This window comes from Melospiza georgiana, chromosome 16, assembly GCF_028018845.1.
Source record: "Melospiza georgiana isolate bMelGeo1 chromosome 16, bMelGeo1.pri, whole genome shotgun sequence".
Taxonomy (NCBI): Eukaryota; Metazoa; Chordata; class Aves; order Passeriformes; family Passerellidae; genus Melospiza; species Melospiza georgiana.
This window is the reverse complement of record NC_080445.1, coordinates 7,872,088-7,899,238: the sequence shown is the minus strand read 5'-3', so window position 1 is coordinate 7,899,238 and position 27,151 is coordinate 7,872,088. Positions and strand designations below refer to the sequence as shown.

General features: G+C 40.2%; 3 protein-coding genes across 4 annotated transcripts in view; 2 read left to right on the top strand and 1 right to left on the bottom strand.

The window, feature by feature from the left end:
• Positions 1-2,705, top strand: part of VPS35L (VPS35 endosomal protein sorting factor like) — a 41,892-nt gene extending 39,187 nt beyond the window's left edge. The window contains exons 30-31 of the mRNA XM_058035448.1: positions 1,325-1,471; positions 1,964-2,705. Coding sequence (XP_057891431.1) covers positions 1,325-1,471; positions 1,964-2,062 — 246 coding nt within the window. The 3' untranslated portion in view covers positions 2,063-2,705. The remainder of the gene's footprint in view (positions 1-1,324; positions 1,472-1,963) is intronic.
• A 1,235-nt stretch (positions 2,706-3,940) lies between these two features.
• Positions 3,941-13,336, bottom strand: KNOP1 (lysine rich nucleolar protein 1). Of its 2 annotated transcripts, none has more exons than XM_058035450.1 (5): positions 13,301-13,336; positions 11,002-12,361; positions 7,113-7,181; positions 6,573-6,650; positions 3,941-4,282 (listed from the first exon to the last, which is right to left on the bottom strand). In XM_058035450.1, the coding sequence occupies exons 2-5, from the start codon at positions 12,358-12,360 to the stop codon at positions 3,971-3,973; spliced, it is 1,818 nt and encodes a 605-aa protein (XP_057891433.1). In that variant the 5' UTR covers position 12,361; positions 13,301-13,336; the 3' UTR covers positions 3,941-3,970. The 2 variants fall into 2 exon arrangements, with proteins under 2 accessions (XP_057891433.1, XP_057891432.1); XM_058035449.1 differs by having other exon boundaries at positions 13,282-13,317.
• Positions 13,337-13,425: 89 nt separating this feature from the next.
• The window catches only part of IQCK (IQ motif containing K), a 36,081-nt gene continuing 22,355 nt past the window's right edge, over positions 13,426-27,151 (top strand). Inside the window, exons 1-6 of the mRNA XM_058035684.1 lie at positions 13,426-13,464; positions 14,796-14,869; positions 15,537-15,651; positions 16,979-17,076; positions 21,273-21,325; positions 21,439-21,516. Coding sequence (XP_057891667.1) covers positions 13,440-13,464; positions 14,796-14,869; positions 15,537-15,651; positions 16,979-17,076; positions 21,273-21,325; positions 21,439-21,516 — 443 coding nt within the window. The 5' untranslated portion in view covers positions 13,426-13,439. The remainder of the gene's footprint in view (positions 13,465-14,795; positions 14,870-15,536; positions 15,652-16,978; positions 17,077-21,272; positions 21,326-21,438; positions 21,517-27,151) is intronic.

The window sequence follows — 27,151 nt, the reverse complement described above, 5'->3', positions numbered from 1 at the left end:
AATCCATGGTTTCTAAAAGGCCTTTTTTTTTTTTTTTTTTTTTTCTCCTTTCAAGCATGCTTTGAGTAGGGAGACCCTGTGTTAGTTCACTGAGGCTGTTGTTGCACAGAAACCTGGATTTAAGGCTGAGCAGCACAGACACAGGTGCTTGGCCTGTCTCTGCCTCTGCACCTTGGATTCACTCCTCTGTCCAGCCTTATTTACAAAGGGGAACCATTTGTTTTGCTTTGTTGAGTGAAAGTCACTGAGAGATTTAGATAAAAATTGCTTTGTAAGAATGAATAGTTGTTTGAGGAAGCTGTTGTTGCTGAGGAAATAGAAGTGATGAGAATATTGTCAGAGATCTCTAATTGTGCTGAAGTAAAGCTGGTCATAAAATCACTGTGGTATTTGGATTGCTTCAGTGTTGGTGACCTTTTATTATTCATCTTCTTGGCTGCTCATTTAAATGAACAAGGCTCTAATGATTTTGTGTTTTTATTGGTTCATTTCCTTTAAAAGCTATAAAGGAAAATAAATTTTTCTCACAATAAAATCCTTTCACCAGAATGGCAAATTGGAAGAGAACAATGCATCTTATTGTTAACACAGTGTGGTCTTTTCACAATGTTAGAGAATGCTCCATTTGTGACAGTGCTGGAATGGAAATTTTTAGTTCTGGACAGTTCTGTAAAGTTCAAGCTGTTTCTGGTCAAGAGAACATGTAGCAGTGAATCCTCTCTGCTTTGTGTGGGGGGAAATTGCTCTTATGCTCCTTATGGTCTCTCCTCAGCAAATTTAGGGGAAGTAGCTACAAATATGGTGCAAATATGTTCAAATCACCAGAGTTTCAGTGAAAGAATAGCAGGGAAAAACATCTTTGGTTAAATAAATAAATAAAAGTAGAATAGACTGGGGGGGAAAAAAGCCTAAAGTTGCATTAATTTAGGTTAATGACAGTGGTCTCTCTAAAAATTTACAGCTGGGGTGCTCTAAGTGCAAGGTTGGTTGGTGGGAGGGTGATTTCTGTGCAGGTGTAGGGAGTCTGGAGTTGTAAATGTGTCAGACCTACATTCTGTGCTGTGCCAAAGTGGGATGAGATGTAGGAGTCCTGAGTAATTATTTTATTTACAGCAGCTTATGTTGATTTACAGCCAGTGCTGTTTGCTGCATTTTGAACAGAGTATGAAAACCCTGACTGTATTTTTATGTGTGTAACTCTTGCTGTGTGTCACAAAAGGAGTGTCCTTTGAACTCCTGAGGGTTCAGAGAGGCTGCTGAGGTTAAGCTGGGTGTTTTGGGATGAGTGTACAGTAACATGGGAATATTTTTGTTCTCATCCTAGACCCTGAAGAGGCAGAGCCAGCTGGCTCTCTATTTCTTTAACACCATCCTGGCTCACGGGGACCTACGGAACAACAGACTGAACCAGCTCTCAGTCAATCTCTGGAATCTTGCTCAGAAGCATGGCTTTGCTGACACCAAGACTATGGTAAGGGAGGGAGACACAACATGCACAGAGGTTTTAGTTCTTAATATCTTTTCCAATCTTTATTTGGGAAAAGGCAACATTTTCTTGAATTGAATAAACCTCATCTCTTCACAAGCAACTGTATTTAAAAAAAAATCAAATTATCTTAAAACCCCAACAAGTTATATTTTCTAAATGCTTCTTAATGAACAAGCAATTTGTCTTATTTCAAGTGGTCTGTATCTTTCTAGAATTTTAATAGTATGACAAGCATTAAGGAACCTGAAAGTGTTGGTTGTTCTTAACTACTAGAAAACTAGCTTTAAGAGAAATACTGCATTTTTATTTTGTGGAGGAACCGCCTGGTCAAAGTTTGTAAAGTGGTATTTGAGAGCCTTTCAGAAACATATACATGATAAAGAGCATGATGTAAAACACCTTCACAAAGATGAACTGATGGCTATGAAATGAGACACTGAAAATCTCCAAATACCTTTTTTTTTTCAAATCTAGGTGAAAACCCTGGAATACATCAAGAGGAAGAGCAAACAACCTGAAATGAGTCATTTCACAGACCTGGCCCTCCGGCTTCCTCTGCAGTCCAGGACCTGATGGTGCCTCTTCCAGGGACTCACCTGCACAAGGGAGCAGGGAAGCAAGGCCACAAATCACTGATCCATCAGTGTATTGTTACTTTCCTTAGTGAGACACATTTACTTGGGCACAGCAAAGGTAAAACTGTTCTGAGTGCAATAATTTAACCTGAGTTTCTGTATCCAGTTTTACCATAGCATTGTTATTTTAAATGCTGATTTACATTCAGTAAACAGTTATCTTGAACCTCTATGGTTGCAAAAGCCTTTTGACATCTAATCTGTTGTAATTTTAACAAAAAAAGGAAGATAATCTGTAGGAATGAGGTCACAGCCTCAAAACTTCATTCCTCTTTCTTGCAGAATAGTCATTCTCCTCTGCAGAAAGCAGCATTTCAATATAACAGACTAAGTTTTCTCTCTGTTTTGGGATGCTGCCAGCATTTGCCTGGCTAGTTCCAGTAGCAGAGAACAATGGCTGAGGTGTTACTGCTCTAACTTCTACAATACATTAACACAGACATGTTTATGTTTTCATTTTAGTCCAGTGGTGTTTTGTAAAATGGAAGGAATCTTTAAGTGTTGCAAAGGAAAATGGAAATTATGCAAAGTCCTCTATATTTGCAAAGTACCTATCACTGAATAAAACAATTTGCAGTTCATCTGTGTGTTCTGGGGGGGTTTGTGTATACAAATCTATCACCTTACCCTTCTGGAATTTAGTTACCCATACTGTTATTATTTCTAATAAAATTTCACTCTCACCCCTTCTGCCCCATGGTAGGGAACCATGTTGAGATCTAATATCTATTTCTACTTTTGCTTAGTGGGTTTTTTTTTCTCCTTGCCAGGCAAGTGGCTGAGGGCTCAAATTCAGCATTTGTTTCAAACCAGAGGAGAAAACAGAACCTCAGCTACCTGAATTTTAGTAAAACAGGAGCCAAAACCTAGAAGGGCTGGTGGAAGCTGGTGCTGAACACTGAGAGCAGTAGTGCAAATCAGCCTCATGTTGAGGTAGGAGAGGTGTAAATGAACTTTAGAGAAGGTTTTCTCCAAGAAGTTTAGACCCTGCAGGAAGAGCATCTCCCTCTTCCCAGATACAGGAATGGATTCATGGCAGCCCCTTAAGATGGAGTCTCAGCATAATTTTCACTTCCTCTCAAGAGTTGCCCAAAATGCATCAGAACCCAGTGCTCCTAAGTGTGTTTTCTGCTAAAGGCAGATGCTTTCAGCTAGAGCAGTCCATTGCAGAAAACTATTGTGGAAAAGTGAAACTGTCTTAAAAGATAAAGAAATGGAGTAGTTCTATTGGTGCTACTCTCCAAAATGCTTATACTTCCATTTTTAGGTAACATTTGCTGATGGAAAATCCAACTGCCAGAGCACAGTTCCAATACTGAGGATGTTCAGTGCTATCTGTTGTTATAAGGAAGATGTTAGATTTTTAAGAATTACCTTCTGAGTTAAAAGTTTGCCCTCATCAAATTTGAGAGCACACCACTAATGTGTCTTCAAAGTAAAGCACCATCATTTTCTACCACTGAGTGTAAACAATGTGAACATTTTACAGAACAATAAAATCCTGTGGAATCACTTATGATATAGATAAAAGTAAGTTTATTAAATCAGCATTTAAAAAAAATACGGAATTTCTGCATTTAAAAAAAACCAATGGAACTAATTGCAGGCATGGCACACATCTTCAGTCTTTGAAGGAGGTTGTCTCTTGCCTTGCAGAACATAATAAAGGTTTCAAAAACTTACTGTTTGGATGAAGTGAGGACTCAGCTCCACTGGTATATGTAGCTGAAAACTTGAACTTCAAGGACTTATCGAAATGCTGAAGAAATTTCATTCATTATTTTATTTCAAGTAAAAAAACGTAGAAGGCAAAAAGAAATTTTCCTCTCTTTATTACTTCTGAGTTTTAATCTTCAAATTTTATAGATCTAGATGCATATTTGTCTATGTATCCTTTTTTGTTAGCATTAGGCTGAAATCCAAGACCAATTCCTCTGTGTTGCTTGAAGTCCATTGCTTTATCAAACTCCATCTTCAGAGCCTGCTGTAACTTCTCCTCCCCTTCCTGGTTCATAGCCATGTTTGGTTTGTTTGCAATTGCTGAAGGACTTTGGATAGGCACAGGACCCTTTTTAAAACCACCCAACAGTCTAAAAAACTTATTTTGTTCCACAGAACTTTTAAAAGTAGCTGTACTCCACTGTCCAAGCTTTGTTTCCTGTAAGGCAAAACAAAGTTAATAGTAAAATTAAGAAATACCAAGACCAAGGAAGACAATTTCTGGCTGTGTACATGAGAACAGAAGCCTGACAGGGGCACAGAGCTGGGAGCTGTTATTCCATGGGCACAACCTCTCCAGGGATGTGGTACCAGACTGAGCTGACTCTGCCTGAGTGCACCCTCATCAGCATTTCAGCCATTTCAGCTGGAGCCAGGGGTTAATGCCCTTGGAGAAGCTCCTTTCCCTCTGTCCTTGGCTTTCTGCTCTCTCTTTACCCAGCTCGAAGAGCCAGACAGCATCTCTCATTCTAGGAAAACTGTCAGACTTAATCCTCTTTCACTGTCACTTGGTAGGGTTATCTTTTCATCCTCCCACTGCCTTGGTAGGGAGCTGCTGTTTTCAGCAGTGTTTGTTACTGGTGGACACTGTTTAATCTGGTTTATAAGCTTTAAGCAAAATTTGCATTCTCATCCCACTAATTACAGTTAATATTGCAAGGGTGCACAACCAGAGGGCCTCCCCCATCCAACATGACTCATTCTAGTTCTCCTAAAGCCTCCCCTCCCTTGCAGTTTGCTGGGTTTTTTGTATTTACTGTATTTGCATTTAACTGCCCTCTGAACTACTTCACCCCTTCAGGATTTTTCTTCTGGCTGCAGATTCTGGCTCCTTTCTGAGGAGGCAATATCCAACTAAAATGAGATTTCAGCTGTTTGTGGAAAACCCCAGATACACCATAGGATTTACAGAGTTCATGAACTTTGGCTTACCTAAGAACAGGCTTCATTATTCAAGGGTGTATTTGACTCCTGAGCTACAGTTATGCAGTCACTTACAAATATTTTTGGCAGGACTTACTCAGAATTTTTTCTTTAAAACTGGGAATGATACTAAATGGCAGAATGTCTAATTATTAATTAAACAGACTGAGCTGCCTACATGAAATGAAAAAAAAAGTGAATTCAGTGGTATCTTTATGTCAGTCTGAAATCCTTCCAACAGAACAGTTGCAGCTTGCATGAACAGTCATTGTCCAGCAGACAGCCAACATGACACACAGCATGCAGGCAAGCTGCAGCAGGGGTTTAAGGTAAAAAAAAGCAAGGCTGGAGTATCATTCACTATCACAGGCCAGAATACCTGGAATGAAAGAAAGCTGCCCATAATACTTCAGCCTTTTGACCTTGCAAGCTGCTGCACAAGCCCAGTCTGTGACAGATACATGCACACATCCAGACACACACAGGACACAGATAAATAAATGTAAGTCCTCCCTTTGCAATGGGAGACATCTGCACTGATGCAAATATAATTATGGCTTGTCAAAACTCTGGTTTTAAGTGAGCTGCTGGCAGGCACTACACAGCTTCTGCTGAAGCATTTCCAGCTCACTTTGTGCAGCTGATGAATTGGTTTTCACAGCTTCTATTCTTCTGCATACTACTAAACAGAAACAGATCAGTGCCAAAGAGCTGAAATCTCCTGCCAAGGATGTCATTTTTCTCAATGACTCCAGAGACTATTAGACAGTTGTAGTTCCAGAGCAATGAGACTCCCTCTCACTATGTCAGATCTACAGGAGCTGTTTCTGGCATTTGTTTGAGGCATATTGCAGCTTTCTAGGCATTCTGGCAGTCCTGTAAAACAACAGAAGCCTGAATTACTAGCAAAGCTTTCTCTCCACCTCAATCTCCTTAGCCCTGGCTAAACACTGCAGCAAGCTTCCACAACCTTACTGTGAATGTGTCAGGCTGAGTGGATGCAAAAGCAAAGAATCAGGAATCACTTTCCAAAGAGGTGGGGGAAGATGTAGAAGCCATGAGAGGACTGACTGTGAACATCACACACCTGTGTTAACAGCTGCCACCCCTCTATCTTTCCATGTCTGCCTCTACTGCTGAATGTGTGCAAAGTCTGGCAGGTAAGAAAGCAGAAACACTTCAGTGACTGCTGCATCCACATCCCAAAAATTACTTGTATTTCACAGTAAGCAGAAAATGCTTCTGTAGCAATGTCTGATGGCTCATTCTCCAGAGAAACCAGAGAAAATGTTGTTTTTGAGGAGTGATGATGGGAATTAGAGCAGTGTGCAGTGGCAAGGAGTTCAGTGCTCAGCTCTCAGACTCTGGGCACTGAACCAAGCTGTTCTATAGCATGACCTGAAATCTGCAGCAGAAGGAACACTGCTGTACATGAGCCACATACAAAGAGAGCACAGTGGTTTTTACAGGAACCTGCCCTGGAACACAGCATTTCCATCAGGTTGGGGTCTAAACTCATACATCACCTGTGCCACTTTGGAACTGAGGGCCTTGGTTTTGCCAGATTCTCTGTCAATTTCTTCTTGCAGGGCCTGTCGCCTCACCTAGTGTGCAGAAAATGACACATGCAGCATAAGACTCTGAGTCCAGGGTGTTAATGACAAATCACAATGAAATAGTAAGAGAAAAGCAGAATCATTAGTTATCTTAAGAATTTTGCAAGGAAAATTAACAGGTGCATGGGATCCTTTCACACACTCAACATGAAAACTGTAATTTTTTAGTGTCTGTTAAATGAGTGCTTTGCTGCATCAAGTAAGTCTATTTTTCTTACTGCCTGCATTGATGAGAGGCAAAGAAATGTGTCTTTAACTTAGTAAAGTGAATTAGTTCTGACACTGACTGTACATTTTGGACTTAACCACATGCGAAGCACATTTTAAGCAGAGCTTTATTTAGGGAAATTTAGACATAGATAAGCAACAAAGCAGTTTTTGGTATCAATTCCTATGCATATGTTAAATGCTGATTTGCTTTAGATCTTACCCAGTTAGGACAAAGCATACCTTGTCTATGTTAATTTCATCACAGTTTCCTTTCTTTTCCTTCACAATAATTACACCATCTAGATGTTCCTGTAAAACAGGAAAAAGCTTGTATAATTATTTTTATCCATTCTGATTAACTAGAATTTACACAGCCCTTACCACAAAAGTAGTTAAAAAAGTAAGCAATCAGTAGTACTGTTCAGGAGCAAGAAGAAATAGTCAGCTCTAAGATGAAAATGCCAATTAAAACTGTGTATTCCTATAGAAAGATCTCACAGAGATTTTTTCTTTTAATCAAGATAAATGATTTTTGGATTTACACATGAATAGGGACCTGCCAACAACACTGGCACACACAGTAATGTTTGCAGGCAGAGTAATTTCAAATTAAACAATTTTGTAAAAGCTTAAATTTATATTTCAAGAAAGGCACAGAGACAGTGACAAAAATAGAAATTGGAGGTAAAATAACTAAAGGTCTCTCTGACACAAATGCACAAAAGCCAATCAAGAGCAGCTGCACTGTGCTCCCTTGTGGATGAAGGTCCCCAGGAGCACAGGAGAGGCAGAGCTCACACAGGAACTGTCCCCTGCAATGGCAGCCAGAGCTCCTGATGCCACAGCTGAGACCAAGGAACAGGGAGCTGATGGAAGAGACACAGCAGCTCCAGAAGGAATGGATGGGCTGGAAGGCAGGAGGTAAATCTGGGCAGAGCCACACACAACCAGACCCTGATCACAGCTCCACAAAGTGCAGCCCCTCTGCAGCTTTGCTCCCAGTGAGTGGCACCCCTAAACCACTGTCCCCAGCCTTTCTCTCCCAAATTTGTAATCAGGAGAAGCTTTTGGGGCATCCAGTGTAAGTCCAGGATAGTGGTAAATGAGAGCCATAAGCTTTACACCAGCCTGGAAAAAGTGGCCAAAGGGAAGATCTATTGATACAGCTAACATAATAAACCAAGCATGAAACAGCCAGGGAAACGACAAGGAAAAGATCTGTAACACACTTGTGTCAGCAAAACCTGCTGTTACTTTTTTGAGGCTTTAGTTCTATTAAAAGCTATCAATGATTTACCTCATTTTCCAAAGCTACCTTTTATACACACCCACAAGTACATGCACTATTAAAAATGGGAGAACACTGTCTGCAGGAAGGAGAGCTTGTGCTTTTGGAAGAAAAGAAGAAACCAAACCAACTCCCAATTTCCTTCTAGATGGCCTGGTACTGTCTTTTCAGATCTATTAAAACAAGCAGGTAAACTGTCCTGACAGGACTCTGCAAACAACTGCAGCAGATTTTGTTCTTGTTAGCTGCAAGGAGGGACAGCCCCATCCCTGCTCATTCCCAGCACGGTGCTGACCAGCTGAGTGGGAAAAACTACCCCGTGGAGGGGTGCCAAGCTGCCTCCAACTCATGGAAAAGGAGCACACTCACATGTGGTGGGGGTCTGCTGTCTGCTGGCACACAACATCAAAGCACTGAACTGAGTGCTCATCCTCCTCACTGCCCCAGCTGACTCCAACGGCATCCACCAGAAAAACGCCAAGCACTGATATTAACTGGGTATCACTCACATTGTCCTTAAAACCTGCTCTTTGACTTGCAGGGCAAGCCCAACAGAGGAGTTTTAAGGCATGCAGAGCCTTGTGTGATATGCTGTAGATTAAAACATTTCAGGACTGTGGCACATTTAAATGCAAGACCACACAATCAGCCACATTATTATTATTATTAGTGCAGTGTCTTTTGGCCTGGCAGGAACTAGAACTTGCTAGAGCTGATTAACCCAGACCTCTCAATCTTCAGATTTTCTTTTGAGTAGTTTCTTATTATTATTAAAGGAGCTGCCTATGGGAAAGAGGAACAAAACATGCATCACACTACCCCCTTCTCCACACTTTGCAATCTATTTGCTGGTTTCCATATTAACTGGTCATGAAAGTTTGCATGTCATTGCAGGGCTTATCTTGCCCTTAAACAATGTAAGCAGCTGCAAAATCCAAATAATGTTCAACAATCTCAAAAAGGCAATGCCAATTTAATTAGAAAATATATCCAGCAATAAAACCACCCTGTCCTTTTGAAAGGTCAAAAGGAGAAATCCAACTTGAAAGCCCCAAACATCTGCTCACCTCATGACTGATAAGCACACACACTCCCCTCACAAACCCCTGTGAAAAAAGCTGTATCTGGGTCTCCACATGAATCTAAATTTAATTATTAGCACTAGGCACCAGGCAGCTGCCAGATTTCCACAGAACTTGAGGAAACTGCATGTGAGTGCATGACAAAGCACAGCACACCATGAAGGGAGCTGGGGAAGCAGCTCACACTACGGTCTGCTATACCCTTAAAAAAAATCTTCAAAAATACCTTCAAAAATCTTCAAAAATACCTTGCAAAAATCTTCAAAGATACCTTCTTAACTAGTGCTTGACATTTAAATAAACCAAGCATTCAAAATTCTTGATAGAAAGCAACTGGAGTGCAGGTTTCCATTACCTACAGGAATAAAAACAACCTCCTAGTAATTTGCAATGTGCCATTTTCAAAGTCAAGTTTAAGCAACTACAAATACAGATAGATACCTATTGATTTTCTGGGCATCTCACAGCTTAATTCCCAATGATAACAACAGAAGTTGGGCATGTAGGTACTAACTTTTGGCACCCTTAGCTTTAAAATATAACTTTGATCAGATAAAGAAAAAATGCCTATATTTCAAATATTTCATCATGATCATTTTACCTCAGAAATGGCAAGTACTTCAGGACTCTGGGATGGGATTTCCTGACCAGTCAGGCAGGATACAATCCCAGTTAACCTCAGTTACAATTCACACAGTTCTTACATCTATTTATTTTCTTGCAGAGATTTATTGTTTTAATTAAAACTACCTGTTTAGGTCTTTAGTATCTTTCTGTCAGAATTTATATTTCAATGCTCTTGGCTCAGTCTACACTTAGGATTCCTAGGTATTCCAACAAAACTTTTCATTGAAGTTTTGTTGGAATTAGTCAATAGGTTTTGGCTAACTTTCCCCTTTGCTCCTAACATTACATAACTACAGCAGTGACAGCAGCAAAGCCTGAGGAAAGTCTAACAAACAATTAGATGAGCTCCTGCTGCCAGGGTTACACCTGCTCAGGGTAAATGACATGGCATTAAACTCCTATTTTATGAAGTACTGCCACTTTGCTAAGAGCAACTGAGCATTTATGACTGTACAAACCCACTATATTTTGGGTCAATACTTGCTGCTAGCTGTAAAATTTACATTTTTACAACTGAGACACTGTGTGATGATAGCAGCAGGCATCAGTGCTTCCCCAGGTGTCACAGGATCAGCTCAGCTGGGGTTGGACCCCTCTATGGGCCCTTCTTTAAGAGCTGGGCTGGCTGATCCCTGTGGGTCCTTCCCAGCTCAGGATGTCCTGTGAGCTGTGCCATGCTGAATGTGCCACCCTGTGAGCTGTGCCACGCTGAATGTGGCACCCTGTGAGCTTTGCCACGCTGAATGTGGCACCCTGTGAGCTGAATGTGCCACCCTGTGAGCTGTGCCATGCTCAATGTGGCACCCTGTGAGCTGTGCCATGCTGAATGTGGCACCCTGTGACCTCTGCCATGCTCAATGTGCCATTCCTATGAGCTGTGTCATGCTGAATGTGCCATTCCTGTGTGCTGTGCCATGCTCAATGTGCCATCCTGTGAGCTGTGCCATGCTCAATGTGCCATGCTGAATGTGACATCCTGTGCCATGCTGACAGACCAGCTGGTCCTGCCTCCCCCCACCCAGAGGGACCCTCAGTGACCTCAGTGTCACCAAGAGCAGAGCAGGGAACTGCCCCAAAGGCTTTCAGTTCCTCTGCAGGAGGGAGCAAAGCTGCCCTCCTCTCCCCAACTCACCACTGTCTGATTCCATGGGGGTTCTGTCTTGATCTTTTTCTCATCTGCTATTGAACCTGGCTGCTCAGCTGACTCCTGTGGTGGTACTTCTTTCCTTCCTTTCCTTTTTCTGTCACACAGCACAGGATTGCTATTGCATAATGCCCCATCCACAGTGTACCCTGTAACACACTCAGCTTGCTCCATTTCACTCTCTTTGTTCTTATTGTTTTCCAGTAGCGCTTTTTGGCTTTTAGAAGCACTGTCAGTGTTTGAAGAAACTTCTGAGTATGTTGTTTCCTTTTCCTTTTCCTTTTTCTTCATCTTCTTCTTTTTCTTCTTACTGACTTCATTATTATATTTGAAATTCTTCCTGTGTTTCCTTCCAGACAGCTCTTCTTCCTCAAGCTCAATTTCTTGCTGTGCTGGGAGATACTTATCAGGAATGCTGTGACTGCAGTCTTGCTTATCTTCACAGGTTGAGGAAGAAACAGCTTTTTTTTTCTTCTTCTTCCTCTCTTTAATACACCCAAAGTTCTTAATTTTGTCCTCTTCCTCTCTGCTTGTCCATGTAAATTCCCAGGAATTATGTTTCTTCCTTTTTCTAGAGTCACTTAATGCACTGGGGCTACCAGGAACTCGATGCATGCAGTCCTCATTAGCTGCCAGTGGTAAAAAGCAGTCAGACTTATCTTTCTTTTTATTTTTCTTCTTTCTTACACAACTCTCCCCACCATTCTGGGCATTACCTGTGTCATAGTCTTCACCCATAAAAACTGTTTTTTGTGAAGTGTATTTGTGGGTGTTTTTTGTAGATTGCCTTTGTTCACTGTCCTGGATGTCCTCTAATGAAAAACTGTATTTCTTCTTTTTTTTCTTTGTTACCTCACCATCCAATCCCAAATCCAAAGCAGTATTCTTCCTCTTTTTTTTAAATGATAATTTATTTTTCTTAGTACCATCTGTGCAATGATTTGAAAGCTCCACGTCACTACTCTCATTATCCTCCAAGGAGAAATGACAATGGACTTTTTTTTTCTTCTTTTTGAATATTTTAATTTGTTCCTCTGATTCCTCTTGAAGTTGTAAATCCAGATGACCTTTTCTATTCACAAAGCCTTCTAAATGATCTTCCCTGAGTAATTCAGAGCCAGCTTTCTTCTTCTTATTTTTCTTATGATTCCTTGGTTGCAATTTGTGTAAGCACTCATCTTTTAAATTTTCCTTTTTCCTGCTCTTCTTCTTTTTCTTGAGACGGCCACTGTCCTGAGTTTTAATGACAGTTTTAACATCTTCCTCAATTTCAATGACAGTCTTCACCTTTTTCTTCTTCTGCACAGGCTCCTCATGAACGTCTTTTCTCTTTTTCTTTATTATCATTCTAAAAAAAGAATATGAAGATGTTAATGAACTGAAAAAGGATATGAAAATGTTAGTGAACTGCTTCAAAGAGACCATGCAAGTCCTAATCTACTTGGTCATCCTTTATTCTGAAACCATTCCTCATCCCCCATTGTCCCTGACACTCCAATTACGGTCTGCTTTCCATGATGGGCAACCAGAACATACTGACATACTGAAAACACTGTTTATGGGGCGATTCTTTTATGATGTTGTTTAGTGTACGTTGCCTTAGTTTGTAAGCTTCTATTTGTTTCACAGCAGCAGAGCATAATGTTGTCTCAGTACCTATGCTCCAAATGTCCCTTCTAAACGGCAAAACATATCCGTGTGTATACACACAAATACAATTAGTGCGTATGTACACAAATACAATTAGTTTTCCAGATCCCTGTGACTTTTCACTTAACACTGAACTTCACACGGCTTTACTGCTCACTCTGCATTACAAGGCCCTTCCAAGGGACCTGACTTGGTACCTTAAATTTCCTTCTATCTGTGGTGTCTTATCCTCGCTCTCCGGTTTTCTCAGGACATTTATGCCAACGAATTGATTACAACAGAGCACCCTTTAGCACCCACTCACTGAGAAACTCAATTATTCCTGCTGGTTTGCAGTAACACCATGAGGTGTCAAACCGCGGACAGAGCCCCGAGCCCAGCACAGCCCCCCTCGCTGCGTGTCCGGGCCCACCGCGGGGAGGGGAGGGGGTGTCAGCCCGAGTCCCGCCCCGGACCCGGCACGGCTCGGCACGCCTCGGCCCTGCCGCCACAGCATCCCGTGCGGTGCCGGTGCCTGTGTCGGCCGTGCCGTGAGGGGCCATTCCCTGTGCCCGTCCCTGTGCCGGTCCCTGCCGTGCCGGTCCCTGCCGTGCCGGTCCCTGCCGTGCCGTGCCGTACCGGGCCGTGCGGCGCTCACCTCCCGCGCCACGTGCAGCGCCCGCCGCCGCTCCGGAAGCGATCGCGCCGTGCCCGCCCCGCCCCGCCCCGCCCCGCCCCGCCCGGCCCCGCGCGGGCGCTGCCGGAGCCGTTGCCGCGGTGACGATCGGGACGCGGCCATGGCGGAGGGCGGGCAGGGCCCAGGTGGGAGCCTCGGCCCCGGCCCCGGCTCCGCTCCGAGCCCCCCGGCCCTGCCCTGCCCTGCCCGTGCCCGGCCTGCCCTAGCCTGGGGCCGCCCGCTCCTCTCGCCGGGCGCGGGGCTGCGCCCGCCCCACAGAGCGCGCACAGCCGCCCTGATCCACACCGGCACCAGGGCCGCGAGCGGTTCTGCTCATGGGCCTTACGTTGTTTTTATTGCCATATGCATTTATTGCTTTTATTGCCTTATGGTGCTTTTATTGCCATAACTTCCCCACAGACACCCTTGGTGTGTGTTTTTGCAGCAGCCCGGCTGCTGCGAGCCTCTGGAGGGGCCTCAGAGCCCGTGGCACGGCCTCTGCCCTGCCCTTGTGCCGTGTGGGTGATCCTGTACCCACAGGAGTTGGGTATTGACTCGGGAAAGCTGAGAGGCGAATGTGTCAGTGCTGGTAAAACACTAAATTAATACAGAACATCTGTTCTCAGAGCACCATCCCAAAGCAAAGCCCTTGGGCTTCTCTCAAAGTCTGAGAACAAGGAGATTGCAAAGCTGGGGGACCAGCACTACATTCTGCAGTTCCCCAATGGGGTTGTCTTCCCTCAGTATTTCATGGTGCCCAAAGTAGGCACTTTGCACTAAAATGGCCATTTTTGGGTAGGAGTGAGGCTGGTTATCCCAAGCCAACACCTGCACACCCATGGGTTTGTGGTGCCATTAAACCCCGCTGGGACGGTGGAGCTGAACCTGCTGGGCCGGGCTCTCGGCGCTCTGCACTGTGGGGCCTGTGGGTGTTCTCAGATCAAGCTCCTTCTCTTGGTCCTTGATTTTTCTCTGCCTGAGTCACTCAGTAATCCTTGAGGGTCATGTACAGCTTTTAGTTCTTTGGGGTTTTTGTTCATTTTATTTTATTTTGCAGACATTAATACTTAACTGTGTCTGTGGGATTTAATTGCTCATAGAGGAATCCAGTATGAAAAGCAGATTGTTGACTCGAAAAGTATTGTTTACTAGTAAAAACAATGGTTAATTCAGTGCATTCTACCTATGTTGAAATATTTTGAATTATTATTTTGGTACCTTTTGCCCAATAAAGGGTTCTTTTGTCAGTGAGAACCTTGTGCCTGACTTAAAACTCAAGAGAGGACATGACAAGAGTGTCTAAAGTTCTTGCTTGTTTTAAAACGTTAGATTTCATGTTAAACAAATATTTATTGCATAGTAACTTTTGTTTTTTCAAACCTAAATAAATACCTTTTACAATAATGTTGCTTTAAGAGGAAAATAAATATATTTTTAGGGTCTCCTGGTAAATATTGTACTTTTTTTGAACTTTTAGAGCATGAAGAGGAACAGCCTCAAATTTCAGATGTTCCTCAATCAAAAGAAGATCCCAAATCAAAAGAAGAATCAGTGAGTACAGTTCAAGTAAAAAATCTGCATAGAGATGGATTGAAAATATTTTAAACAATGAAATGTGAAAATTAGGTACCCACAGGGTAGACATTCATAAAATGAAGACAAAACTATTATTTTTCAAACAGTTTATTTGAACCAACAAATGTAATATTCCAAATAATTGCTTGGGTAATGCTAACAAGAAAAGTGTATTTTCTTTAAAAAGTGAATGTCAGGACTTCTGAATAATGTGAAAGAGATATTTAAGCTTATGAGTGGAAAATACTTATTCAGACAATGCTACTAGTATTAATTTACAAATAATTATTTCTTACAATGAATAAAATATTTTTAAAATTTTGGTATCTCACCATATTCTGTAAAAGGGAGTCATGTGCCTTCTGTTAGGTTTGGATGATTTTAGTGTGCTGGAAACTGCAGAAGTTTTAAAAATGTAGTTATTAATATTATTACTTAAGCATGTTATTATTTAAGTGTAATTATTATATTTTCAAGTATTCAGAAAATACATAAACAATACAATATTTGAATTAGAAATTATAATTCCATATTTTTTAACTGACCTTCTAATTTTTTTTCTGATTAATTGATTAATTGGTTTGTGGTTTTTTTTTGTCTAGTCTGTTGGGATATTTAGACAGGATGCATTTCTTTTGAGCAGGTGCCTTTGGAAGCGGAAATTCCTGTGGAACAACTTTTTTCTGCCCCTACACTCCAATATCTGCCCCCTGTACTTGGGGAAACTCCCTCTGGAGACCCCCCTGATCCAAAAAAATGTAAGTAAGAGTACATTATCTTGAACCCTGCTGTGATTATTTCTCTTGTATATGGCAAGGATTTGGAATTTATTTAATTTAGAGTGTTAAGAGCCCCAACACCTTTGTTGTGTGGAATTTGCACGCTTTGGCCTCTGGTCTGAAATCAGAGAGCCAGCTTGGCCACTTGGTCAATGGAAGAAATATCAAATTATGCCTTACTAAGATAGTTCTGTGCTCTTCTGAATAAGTGACTTTTTATTTAGGCACTTAAATCAGAAATGGCAGGCATTTCTTCCTCTGATTTAATAATGCAGAACTAGGATCAATAGACTAAGTAGACAATTGAATTTGAGAACTGCTGTCAAAATTCTGTCTTTTCCCATCTGATTACAGACAAGAATGGAAGCAGCTCTGAAGTTTTGTTCTTCCATTTTTATCAATTCCTATACTTTATAATAAATTTCCCAAGCAGCTGTGTGTTTTTATTATGCATTTTAGCCCTTCATTTTGTCTTCTCTTCCATTAATTCTTTCTCCTTAGGAATTCCTGGTGCAAGTCAGAAGCATGGTTACCCTTGCCTTCTATATAAATATAGAAATATAGTCCTCCCAATTATGAGCATTTTCTGGCAGTATATTAACTAATTAAAGGTATAAAGCTGAGAATAAATTCAGTGTTTCAGCTGTGTTGCCAGAAGAGAACATTTGTATGATTTAATCTTTGCCAATCACACCAAAACCTGAATATTGCCTGAATGGGGAGAGGTGCCAGCCCAGACAGCCCTCTGGGAGGGGAAAGGTTGGGTACATGGAGTCATGTTAAAATCTCTGAAGGATCTGGCAATTATGACAAAGAAATCACAGCACCACTAAAATATAACCTTTGGTTTTTCTTCTGTCTAGAAATTCAGTTTTATGACTAACTCTGCTAATGCAGATTGTAAAGGGCATGAGATACCAAAGTGGTCTAACTGCAGCAGCACTGAGTTCAGCACAGGCTAATTTCTTCTTGTCAGGGTAAATTAATTCACAGAGCTTTTCACTTCTGTGACTAAACTGCTTCTGGTGTCTGAGTTTCTTCACTTAAAACTGAATCTGACATCTCTGAGGCACACTGAGTTTGCAGTGGTGGTGCACATTTAGTTTGAGATTTACCCAAGTTGGTGTTGTGTTTGTTGACAAGTGAGGACAGACCAGTGGCTGTCTGTGAAGGGAATGAATCTGCTTTGTCCAAGCTGTGATGGTATTGACAAAATGACTGGAACTGACTTTAGCATATATAATGGTGGTGTTTTTGTGAGATCCAAGTGCTTAGCTGTGAGTGAAGGCTCTCCTGTTTTGCTCAGGTTCTCCTCGAGAATTCTTGGAGTTTTACATCTTCCCAGTGCTCCTCCCAGGACTGGCTGCACTTCTGCATGAAGTAGAGAAGGAGAACTATTTGGAGGTTAGTTTGTAGTTTTCATTTCAAATCATTGGCAGGAAGTTACAGTCTTTTATTTCACAAGCAGTATTTTTTAAATTTGGTCTTTTGCAAGAAAACCATCCATAATAACATGATATAACATATCAGGAGTTTTATTTGGATCTTAAATGTTATTTTCTCCAGTAATTCAGAACAGATTGCATTCTCCATGAATTTGGTCATTACAGAAAACCCACTTATGTGAAGAGATGCCCTGCTCAGGAAAGCAAGCTGAGGTCAGGTGATAGTTTTCCACTGTGACCTCATTTCTTCCTCCTTTTGAACAATAACTAGGAAAACAATAGCTCTTCATGCTTGCCATATAATTGAATATTTATGTTCTTTTCCATTGTTGTCCAGGTGCTTGAACTTGCACATTCTCTTTCCTTATCTGGCATAAATATGTGATTTTTAGTTATCCTTTAGTTTGGTAAGAAATGTGTTGTTCCATGTGGATTTGGAGGAAAAAACCCCAATTGCTATAATTTGGGTTAAAATGGCTAATGAAATAACTTGAAGTGAGTTTTAAGATCAAAAGCAGAGTCCTTACAAACCCAAAGCAGGAACAGGGAGGAAGGATCTTGTGATAAACATATTGGAATACAGCCTCCAAAAATAAGAGGACAACAAAGATTGAAAAGATTCATGGAATTCATGCGACAACAGGACATGAAGAAGATTAATTGTGATGAAGCTAAGTGAAATCATGAAGGATGAGAAGAGAATACTGGGTTTGAATTCTGGCTAGACATGAGTCACTAAGGCCTGTAAAGGGCAGTGGTACAGAATAAACCAGTGGAAGATAAATGGAAGAAGCACTGGAAGGAAGGGAGGAATGGGCCCAGGAGAAGAGAGAGGGAATGGTGAGAGGCAATGAAGAGTGGGATTTTGATGAGAGGGACTAAAGGTTTTCATGTTTTGCATGGAAATTAAGATGAATGAGAAGAGCAGGAAAAGTTAAATAGGAAAGCTTTTGAGCAATTGAAATTGTGTTAAGGAAATCAGATTCTGGGGCCAACAGGGGAATTCAAGGGAGAGACCAGAGAAGGTGCATCCATGTCTGGAGAGGGAGAATTGTACAATCACATGGGGAAGTCAGGAAAGGGAAATGGTTATGCTGGAGGCAGGGATTTGTGTAGGAAAGATCTTTTTTGAAAGGTGATAAAGAAACATAACAATTTATACATTTAATTTAAAATAGTCTCTCGTGCATTATGTGATGCATACAAAAAATCTGAAAAGCTAAAGCCTAGAAAAAACACCAGCTGCTAGATATATGTGCAGTCTTCAAATTGACATAAATATGAGAGCAGTCTGCAGAAGCTTCATTTTTAAATTAGAGATGAAAGAAACCTATTAGGTTGCCCAGTGTATTCCCTCACTGATTTTTTTTTCCTACCATAAGTTCTCCTGTGTTTTACCCCATCTTCTGTCAAATGCCTGCAGGGGAAAGACTATTTTCTTAAATATTTTCTTTCATGAGAACCAACTAATGCATTCATTTTTCAGCATTAAACTGAACAATGTGTAAATGTTTTTATTAGAATAACTCTGACTTTTCTTTCTAGTTAGCTATAACAGAAGGAGGAAGCTGTATCAGGCTCTGTAATGGAATATATTTAAAATTATGATAGATCAGGGAAAGGGAATGGAAGAAGGTTTCCTAATGACTTTGCCATCTTCTGATCACCAGTATATTTTCATGATTATTACCAAGCACATCATATTTAAACTGGAAAATGGAAAATGAATTCTGAATATAAACAGTTTATAAACACATCTGCAGGTTAACAATGCACATTGTGCAGATATTTCCTGTTTTTCATCCTGATTCATGCAGCATAGGGGGAATGTGTCAAAGGCAGGTCAATTTATGTAATTTTTTCCCTTTATAATGTTGACTGCTGTGCAACTAATGATTTAATTCACTAGCAAAATAAACTGTTTCCTGGAAAATAAAATAAAATAAAAAATATTCAGCTTGATTGAATTCCTCTCTGCTAAGAAGGATAAAACAAGATGAATTTGATTCCTTTGGCTGTTTTGAGAACCCTGTTCTGATCATTTTTTCCCATTGCAAAGGAAAAGCAATTTACTTAAAACAAATTAAATTACAACTGCTAGATTAAATCGAATTTTGTTGTCAAAGTGTAGAATTTATTCTCTGAAACAATTCCCTAAGTAAGGGGACCCATTTTCATCCTGTGATTGAGAATTGCTGTACAGTCACAATCAGACTCTGCTTACAGACTCTGTGCAAGTCAGGATTTGTCCATTTTTAACATTTGAAGTGACTCATAGAAAGCTCTGCAGTGAAGGTATTGGTCTCTTAAAGTTTAGGTGTTGGGCTTCTTGGAACAGCATTTGGTATCAGCATAAGTGTGAAAACTGCATGAGGAGCTGTTTCTTCCCAGCCAAGCACTTAATGGAGCCCTGCCTGAACCCCAAAGCTTTGGTTGTCACAAAACAGATCATAAAGGCATGTATGGCTCAGGATTAATAATTGGTTTATGATGATTTCATCTTCTGTTCTTCTGCTTTCTTTTTCTTTTTTTTTTTAAGCTCTCTATTTTTTTTTCTTTTTTTTTTTCCTTTTTTTTCTTCTGTTGGAGTCAGACTGTATTTCTACCAAGGGTAAGATTGTCTTAGAAAATGAAAAGCTTTCCTGGGTATCCTGTAGGACTGCCCTGCAGCCCAGCACTAAACTTCACACTTGTCATCCCCAGCTGTGTGACTGCCCTGTGCTCTTCCCTGGCACTCAGCACCTCACACCATGTTCCTCTTCCACTTCACCTGTGCCTGACCCCCAGATTATGACATACACCATGAACTGAAAGAATTACACTATGTAGAACATTTTTTCTGCCTCTCTGTTCACGTCTGAGGATAATGCATAGAATGAAGTAATTTTTCAATTTTTATGTTTATTGTATTTTCCTTAGCAAGTGGTAGTATCTTAACCTCTTACATTTTAATCAAGACTTCAGCCTCTTTTGTGACATTAAGCAGTTTCACAAAAGATTTTGACCAGTGTGAATTTTTTCCTAAGAAACAATTATTAGAGCTGAATCTCCTGTTTGACAGGGCAAGTGTTGGGATGGGAGCTCAGCCTGCTTTTTTAGCTCAGTGGCTGCTGTTGTGATGAAGCACTTGGTGCCCTGGGGCTGCAGGGCTCAGTGTCTTCTAGGGCTCACTGTGACTTTGTGCATCCAGAGCACATCTCACGTCACAGGGGTTCTGAAAGATGCTGATCAAGCTCTTCTGTTATTCCACAGAACTCCATGTTCTGTTCTCCACATTATGGTTACTGTGGTTTGTGATAAGCAGAATGAGCACCTGTATCAGTTGTCCATTCAATCTGTCAAGATGGAATGTCAGAGGAAATGCTTAAAAAAAAAGGATTTCCTGATCCATTCTGGCTTTATCAAAATTCAGGCTCTGAATGGCTGGCTGTGGTACTGGCTGCACAAGCCCCCAAGGACAACCTGCTGCAAAACATTTTGTAAAATTCTCTTTGTTGGTTAAGATTGAGAACTGGGAGCAAAGGGCACAAAAGTTTTGCTGTGAAGTTCCAGGTTTTGAACTTTTTACCTGGTTCTCTGTAATGGCCATGGTTTCTGTGGCTGTGGACAGACAAAAGCCTTCCTTTGGTTTTGCCTTCCTTCCTGGACCACCCAGCAGATGATTTGGTCAGAGCAGGCACACAATACTCTGCTGTGTGTATTCACAGCATCTTCAGGCTGGTTCCATGCAGGAGGAGCCAATATCCAATCAATGTTCTCTCTGTGTTGTGGAAGAAATGAAGTATTTTGAGTGTGATAATAGAACTTTAAACAAAATGGCAAGGAATTTACAACATATTTTCATGTTTGAATGAGTTCTGTTAATTTCTTCACAATGACATTGCCACTTAGGGCACCATTCAGAGGACTTTGTTCTAGATAGACTGCAGTAAATATCACAATAATATATGTAGAATTTTCTCACTCATAGTTTGTCTTTAAATCATTCCACAAAATTTCTAAAATTTTGGCTGCACCACTGACTGTTGGCAGTAGCAATAAAGAGTAGACAGAGTAAAGTACTCTATATTTTATTTAATAAAAGCAGTCAATTTATCTTAAACATATGACCAATCCAAAAATAATAAATAATTTGAAACTGTCTTCTGTCTTTAGGAAAAAAGAACCAAATTTATTCCCACTGATTTCCTAACTGAGTGGTTATACAAGTAAGTTATTCATGTTTCTTGCTACTAAGTATGTTCAGTGATTCCAAGGCACTAATTTGCAAATTGAATAGCTGAAATTTAAATTAATATGAGCTGTTTTCCTTTTTCTTTAGCAATAATCCAAAGAGGAAAGATGAGTCATTCACAGAATTGTTTTCCATTCCTTTTGTGAAGGACTGGCTAAAGGACCAGTAAGTTATTGCAGTACTCAGAATATTTTTTTTTCCTTTTATTCTTTTGCTATCCCAAGGAAGTAATAGCGCCTCAATATGTTGCAGTTGTGCCCTTTGCTGTGGGCAACAAAGAACTGTGTGATAGTTTCTAACTGGCCAGTGTATTACTTACAAGGTATTTTGTACCAGAATTGTTCACAGATAACTTAATTTCAAATTCCTAAACATTTTAATTGTAGAATGAGGGACATTTGAATAGTCTGGTAGTGTTATGAACATCTTTGTACTAAGGAGTAAAGGAATTTTTTCAGTGCTCCTTTCTCCTATGGAAATCTTTGAGAGTGTAGTCAAGAAATTCTTCTCTAACTGTAAGCAGCTGCTTTCGAAATACCTGTAACAGTCCTTGGCATCAGGATGCATTTCTGCAGACATTCATGACTTGGAGAAATGAACACTTGTTTTTGGCAGCCTCAATCATATATTCCTTGTTATTTTCTTAGAACCAAACAGCACAATAGTTATGAGAGAAATGCTACAGTCCTTGAGACTGCATTTACTTTAAAAGGCAGCTGCTGTGTGAGAAAAGCAAAGGATCAGTCCACAGTGAGGAAATAAGAAACTAACAGAGGTCAGATTTTAAATTAAGTTTTCAATTTGAAAACTTAACTGGAATCTGGATTGGTAATTGGTGAAAATATAGTGATTAATATCTTTGTAGATACATTTACTTTGTTACATGATGTAAGAGGAAATGGAACTTTTTGAATTCTTGACGTGTGACACTTGGAACCTTGAGACATCAATGGAGCAAGTGGAAAGCTCCTTATCACAGATCTTTGTGGATAAGCTGGCAATTGTGTCAAAAGGGTTAATTTTGATTTCCTGAGAGGTGGTCAGAGCTGGGTAGGACATTTCTGAGTACAAGACCCCTTTGGAGAGTGACCCATTCATCTCAGCTCTGGTGCCTTCAGCCATCAACTTGCTGTTCAAACCTGCCTCTGCAGGGACACATCTGCCTCATTCTGTCAAACACAGTCCTTGCCAACAGGATGCCCATTTGAGGCTGTGGTTTGGTGCTTTGTGAAGTGAGCAGGAGCTGCAGCCTGGTTGTTGTAACCCTTTCTTCAGCACACAGAAGAGTCCTTGGCCAGTTTGGCCATTTTGGTGCTGCAGGTTTGTGAGGATGGATGTTTGTACCAAAGATAAAATCTTTAAGATCACAGTTCTCAGACATTTCTCTTGGAGGTAAAGCTTAACAAAAGATTCCCTGCTCTCTCCTGTTCTCACCCCAGCCTGCTTGTAGGCACCCTAATACCACCTTGTCTGTTTGGTAGGGTGCTTGGTTATTCTGATCAGGGCCCTACCTTGAGTTAGGAATCTCTCTGCCTAAATGTGCCAGGAGGGTTTGTGCAGCTATTGAAAACAGATCTTTTCTCCAGTCTGCTTCACCTTGGGGAGTGGCAAACCTGTGTATTGGCACAAACAAGGGATTAAAATGAAGGGCTCAGGGCAAGGTGAATAGAACAAATGAGCTGCTAAGATAGAGAGGTGGTGGCAGGAACTGCTTAAGTCAGCTTTGCCAACAGAGAAATACACTGTGGAATCACAGGCTGGGTGACTCATAGCTTCTGTTAGTGGTGGTGCTCCTAAATAACAGAGTGACAGCTCCACAAGGACACTGGAGTGTCAGAGTCCCACTTAAGTTGATACACTTCATCTTAAATCCTCTAAACAACTAGGCTCTTAAAATAATAATTATTAAAATTATTATTAAATAACTACTTTTAGTGATCTTATCCTAAAATTACAGAGTTATAAAATGCTGCTTCTTAAGTAAACATTATTGGAGCAAAGTGAAAGGCTGCAATATTAAATAAGAATAAAAAAAGAGAATTTATTATTATGTCCTGGATATGTAATAAATAGTTTATTATTATATCCTTCCAGCTATCACACTTAAAATGTAATTGATTCTATGCTTTTTATTGTCATTTCCATTTCTATTTTTAAAGGAGTTTTAATTTTTTTAACAGGATTAAGAATATATAAGAGACAATATACTAAAAAGTGCTGCTCAAATTTTGATGGGAAGCATCCTCATCCCAACTGTTTAGATGGGTTTATCAGTGCCAAGCAGTCTTAAAGCTTAAAAAAACCACCAAAACACAAAACCCCCAGAGGACTATTGTTTTTGTTCTATCCGGGATTCAGCTTTTTAAAATATATTCCATACTTGGGTATGACTTTTTTGGCTCTCCTCCAATGCCTCCAGTTTCTTCTTTGAAGCTCAATTTTATTTCTTTTTAAGAATAGTCAAAGCCACAGTCTTATGAGCTTCATTTTCTGTGCAATGCATTTCTAAATGAGATCTTGCAGCCTACTTTTCCCTAATAAGGAGACCTAAATGCTGCATCAGTTTTCAGAATTTTAAATGCAAACCTTGTACCTTCAAAACCTAGTTTTTGTAGGTGAAGGAGCTTGTAAAATTTGAATTTGTTTCCAGCTTTAGTGTAATAATTGCTGTGACATCTTAGTATAGGCACTGAGTTCTGCATGTTACCAGGAGTGCTGACAAAATATTCCATCCCTTGGGAACCTTCAATTCCCCAAGCAGATTTCAAAAGCAGTAGAAGGAGCAGCTTCAGTGCTGACTGGTAATCTCCATATCACAAGGCAGACATTTCTGTTGCCTCAAAGGACAGCTGCACCTTTCAGAGGGCAGCAAAGTGGAGTTTGAGCACAGAATCAGCCCATGTTTGGTGGGCACTGTCTGGGACACAAACTGATGTGCCCTGCTCCTCCTTTTGAGGCTGATAGAACCAGGTGAAGAAACAGAATTAGAGCTGGGAATGTTTTGTAATCCTATAAATATGCTAATGGGCACCACAGTTGCCTTTTGTCAGCATTTTGCAGTGTGTTTCTGGTTGAGCAGCACTGGAGCTCAGTTGCAAGTAACCAAGCTCTGTGTACTGAATCAGGGCCAGGGAAAGTCAGTGAGCTCTGATTATGCTCTGATCCCTCTGAAATTTTACTTTTCTGGCATAGATAGTCTGAGTAACATGGCAGCATAATTTCCCAGCCTTCTTTAGCATTTTAATGAAAGAAATATGAATAAACCAGTAAAACATTGTTCCCCTGCTCTGAAAAACATTGACATAAAAACCTGTCATGTAAATTTAATAATATGATAGCATTGTTCAACATAACCCTGGACCTCATATCCAATGAGAGAGAGTGGTGTATGGTATATGCACCTATCTTAGGAACAAGCATTTCCTAACTTTTGAAGTCCAGAAAAAAAATAATTCACGAGATATTTTTTTAACTACATTTTCTTCTTTTTTATTAGAGATATTTACTTGCCACTCAGTTCAGCAGGACACATTTCCTGGTTTAATCTGTCTGTGTGTACCAAAACAAGTGTACAGACACAGAGAAAATAACTTTATCATGGCTTTACTGAAGTGGGCAGCTGAGATATAAACCATGACTAAATTTGGAGTAGTGGCTTTTTCCCAAATATCTGTATACACATATATATACATTGATTATTTTTCCTCCCTCCCCCAGATATTTTAATTGGGTGAAGTCTGCTGGTCTCAGCTGCCTTTACAGTTGACTTCATTGTCAGCTCTCAGATGGCCAATAGGGGTAATTTTGCATGGGTGACTGATTTTTTTTCTTTCCATAATATGCCCAGTTTCTACAGGCTGTGCTTTCTGCACACTGCTGTATTTCATTGCTTTGTGTCTAATCCAGCCATGTTTGGAGTATGCTTGCTTTATATGTTCTTCTTTAATTTGCCTTATATGTTCTTCTTTAATTTTCTTTAATAATTTCAGCTTTAAGTAACATTTTATTGTAATAACAGGAAATCCAACAAATACATCTCTGTGGATGTTATTCTGTGTGTTTCCAAGTAAAAATTGCCACTCGAGTAATGTGGCAGAATTCAGGGTAACAAAGGAGAGACTTTTTACTGAAAACTGTGTGTTGAAAGACTGCAGAAATTTAATGTGTAAAATATTTATATTTTGTAGTGGTGCTTTATGGGGGTGAAGGTGTTATGGCTGTAATATCTGCTGCATTAAAAATGCTTTAATTTATGTAAAGGTTGCCAAAATGGCAATGAGAAAACTGAGAACTTATAAGTGCTTTGTGACATCTTCCTCATGCTGCTGTTGGAGCACTAAGGGGAGTTTTTTATGTTTTCAGCATACAAAGTCTGACCTAAAGTACACAAACATAGATGGGAATTTTCCCATTGACATGAGTGGCCTTTGGAACAGGTCCATGTTTGGTTTCCTTCAGTCCAGGCCCACAGACACTCTCACAGACTGCATAAATATTGGTCCTGTGAGAGAGAAAGCTGAGGCAATGCTTTGTGACTTCCAAAAAATGTGGCAAGTATGCAAGCACAGGAGAGCTGAGCTGGAGCACTAAAGTGGCCATGTCCTCCCAAGGAGAGCCTGCTGAGGCAAGAAATCCACTGAAATCTTCAGACAGAACTGAAGACAAAAGATTCTTGCTCTGCTATTTTTTGGCACATTCTCATTACAAAGATTTCTTGCTGTGCTTCCTCTAATTCCTGTGACATTCTGGTTACAAATCACCTGTTCTGCCTCAGTCTCCTGTTGGTTACATGACTCTGCCTCCCCACATAACAACTTGCTCATGTTAGCTCCACACTGTCTTGCCTTTTCTTCATTATAAATAGATAAGCAAGTATATAAATAGTTGGTATGTGTTTAACACTTGAATGCATATTATCACTATGGTCACTTTGACAACACTCTCAAATGTATTTATAACATTTTTAAATTCAATTCACTATTGACAGTATAAAGGGGCTTTTATTTGGACAAAGAGTTCAGACTCCTGCAACGAGCAGGAGTCACACTTTAAGATGTCTACTTGGTTGCAGTTCCTTTTTTAAGAAGTTTAGATTTGGTTATTCCCACATTTACAATCCTTCAAAAATGTACTCTCCATATAATGCACTAAAATGTTTTCTTGTATATTGTAAGGATTTTTTTCCTCAAATACTAATAATCTTATTCTTGTGCATTTAGATTGTTGCAAAAGAAGACAAGTGATTAGGAATTTATTTCTGACTATGGAAGAGTTGTATTAATACTGAAAGTGTTACAAAGAAAGGTCTCAGTTCACACTCTGTTTAACCTGTGAAAATGTTCCAGGGTATTTTTGTCAAGTGTCTATGGGAATATTTCCCTGGAAATCTGAGAGTCTCATACAGTGCCTTTGTAATATTTGATCAATAGATGTAATTTATTTTAAATACCAGGTCAGATGAATCAGTATTTAAGTGTCTGATTGCTTATGAACCATCATTTTCCTGCTTTTTGGGTAAATGACCTTAGTATTTATAAGAAGAGATTTTTGAGACATTTATTTTGATTCAAAACAATACATTTTTATTATTGCACACTTTTGGGGATTTGGATAGGCATGTAAGAAGAAAGACCTATGGAAGGCAGCTGTTGCTGCAGTGTTTCTAGATTCTGTTATGAGGAATAAGAAATTTTGTCTGGTTTGGAGACAAGAAAATGGAAGGACTCCTTTCCTCCCTTTTCAGAATTCTTTGAGAACCCCCTTTTCTGTCCATGGGGAAATCAGATACGTGTCTTCATTA

Coding starts and splice junctions, on each gene's coding strand:
- KNOP1 (XM_058035450.1), bottom strand. CDS start 12,360: ATGATAATAAAGAAAAAGAGAAAAGACGTTCATGAGGAGCCTGTGCAG. Junction 7,182..11,001: donor CCCCATGGAATCAGACAGTG/GTGAGTTGGGGA, acceptor CCTGTTTTACAG/GAACATCTAGATGGTGTAAT. Junction 6,651..7,112: donor ATGAAATTAACATAGACAAG/GTATGCTTTGTC, acceptor TCTGCACACTAG/GTGAGGCGACAGGCCCTGCA.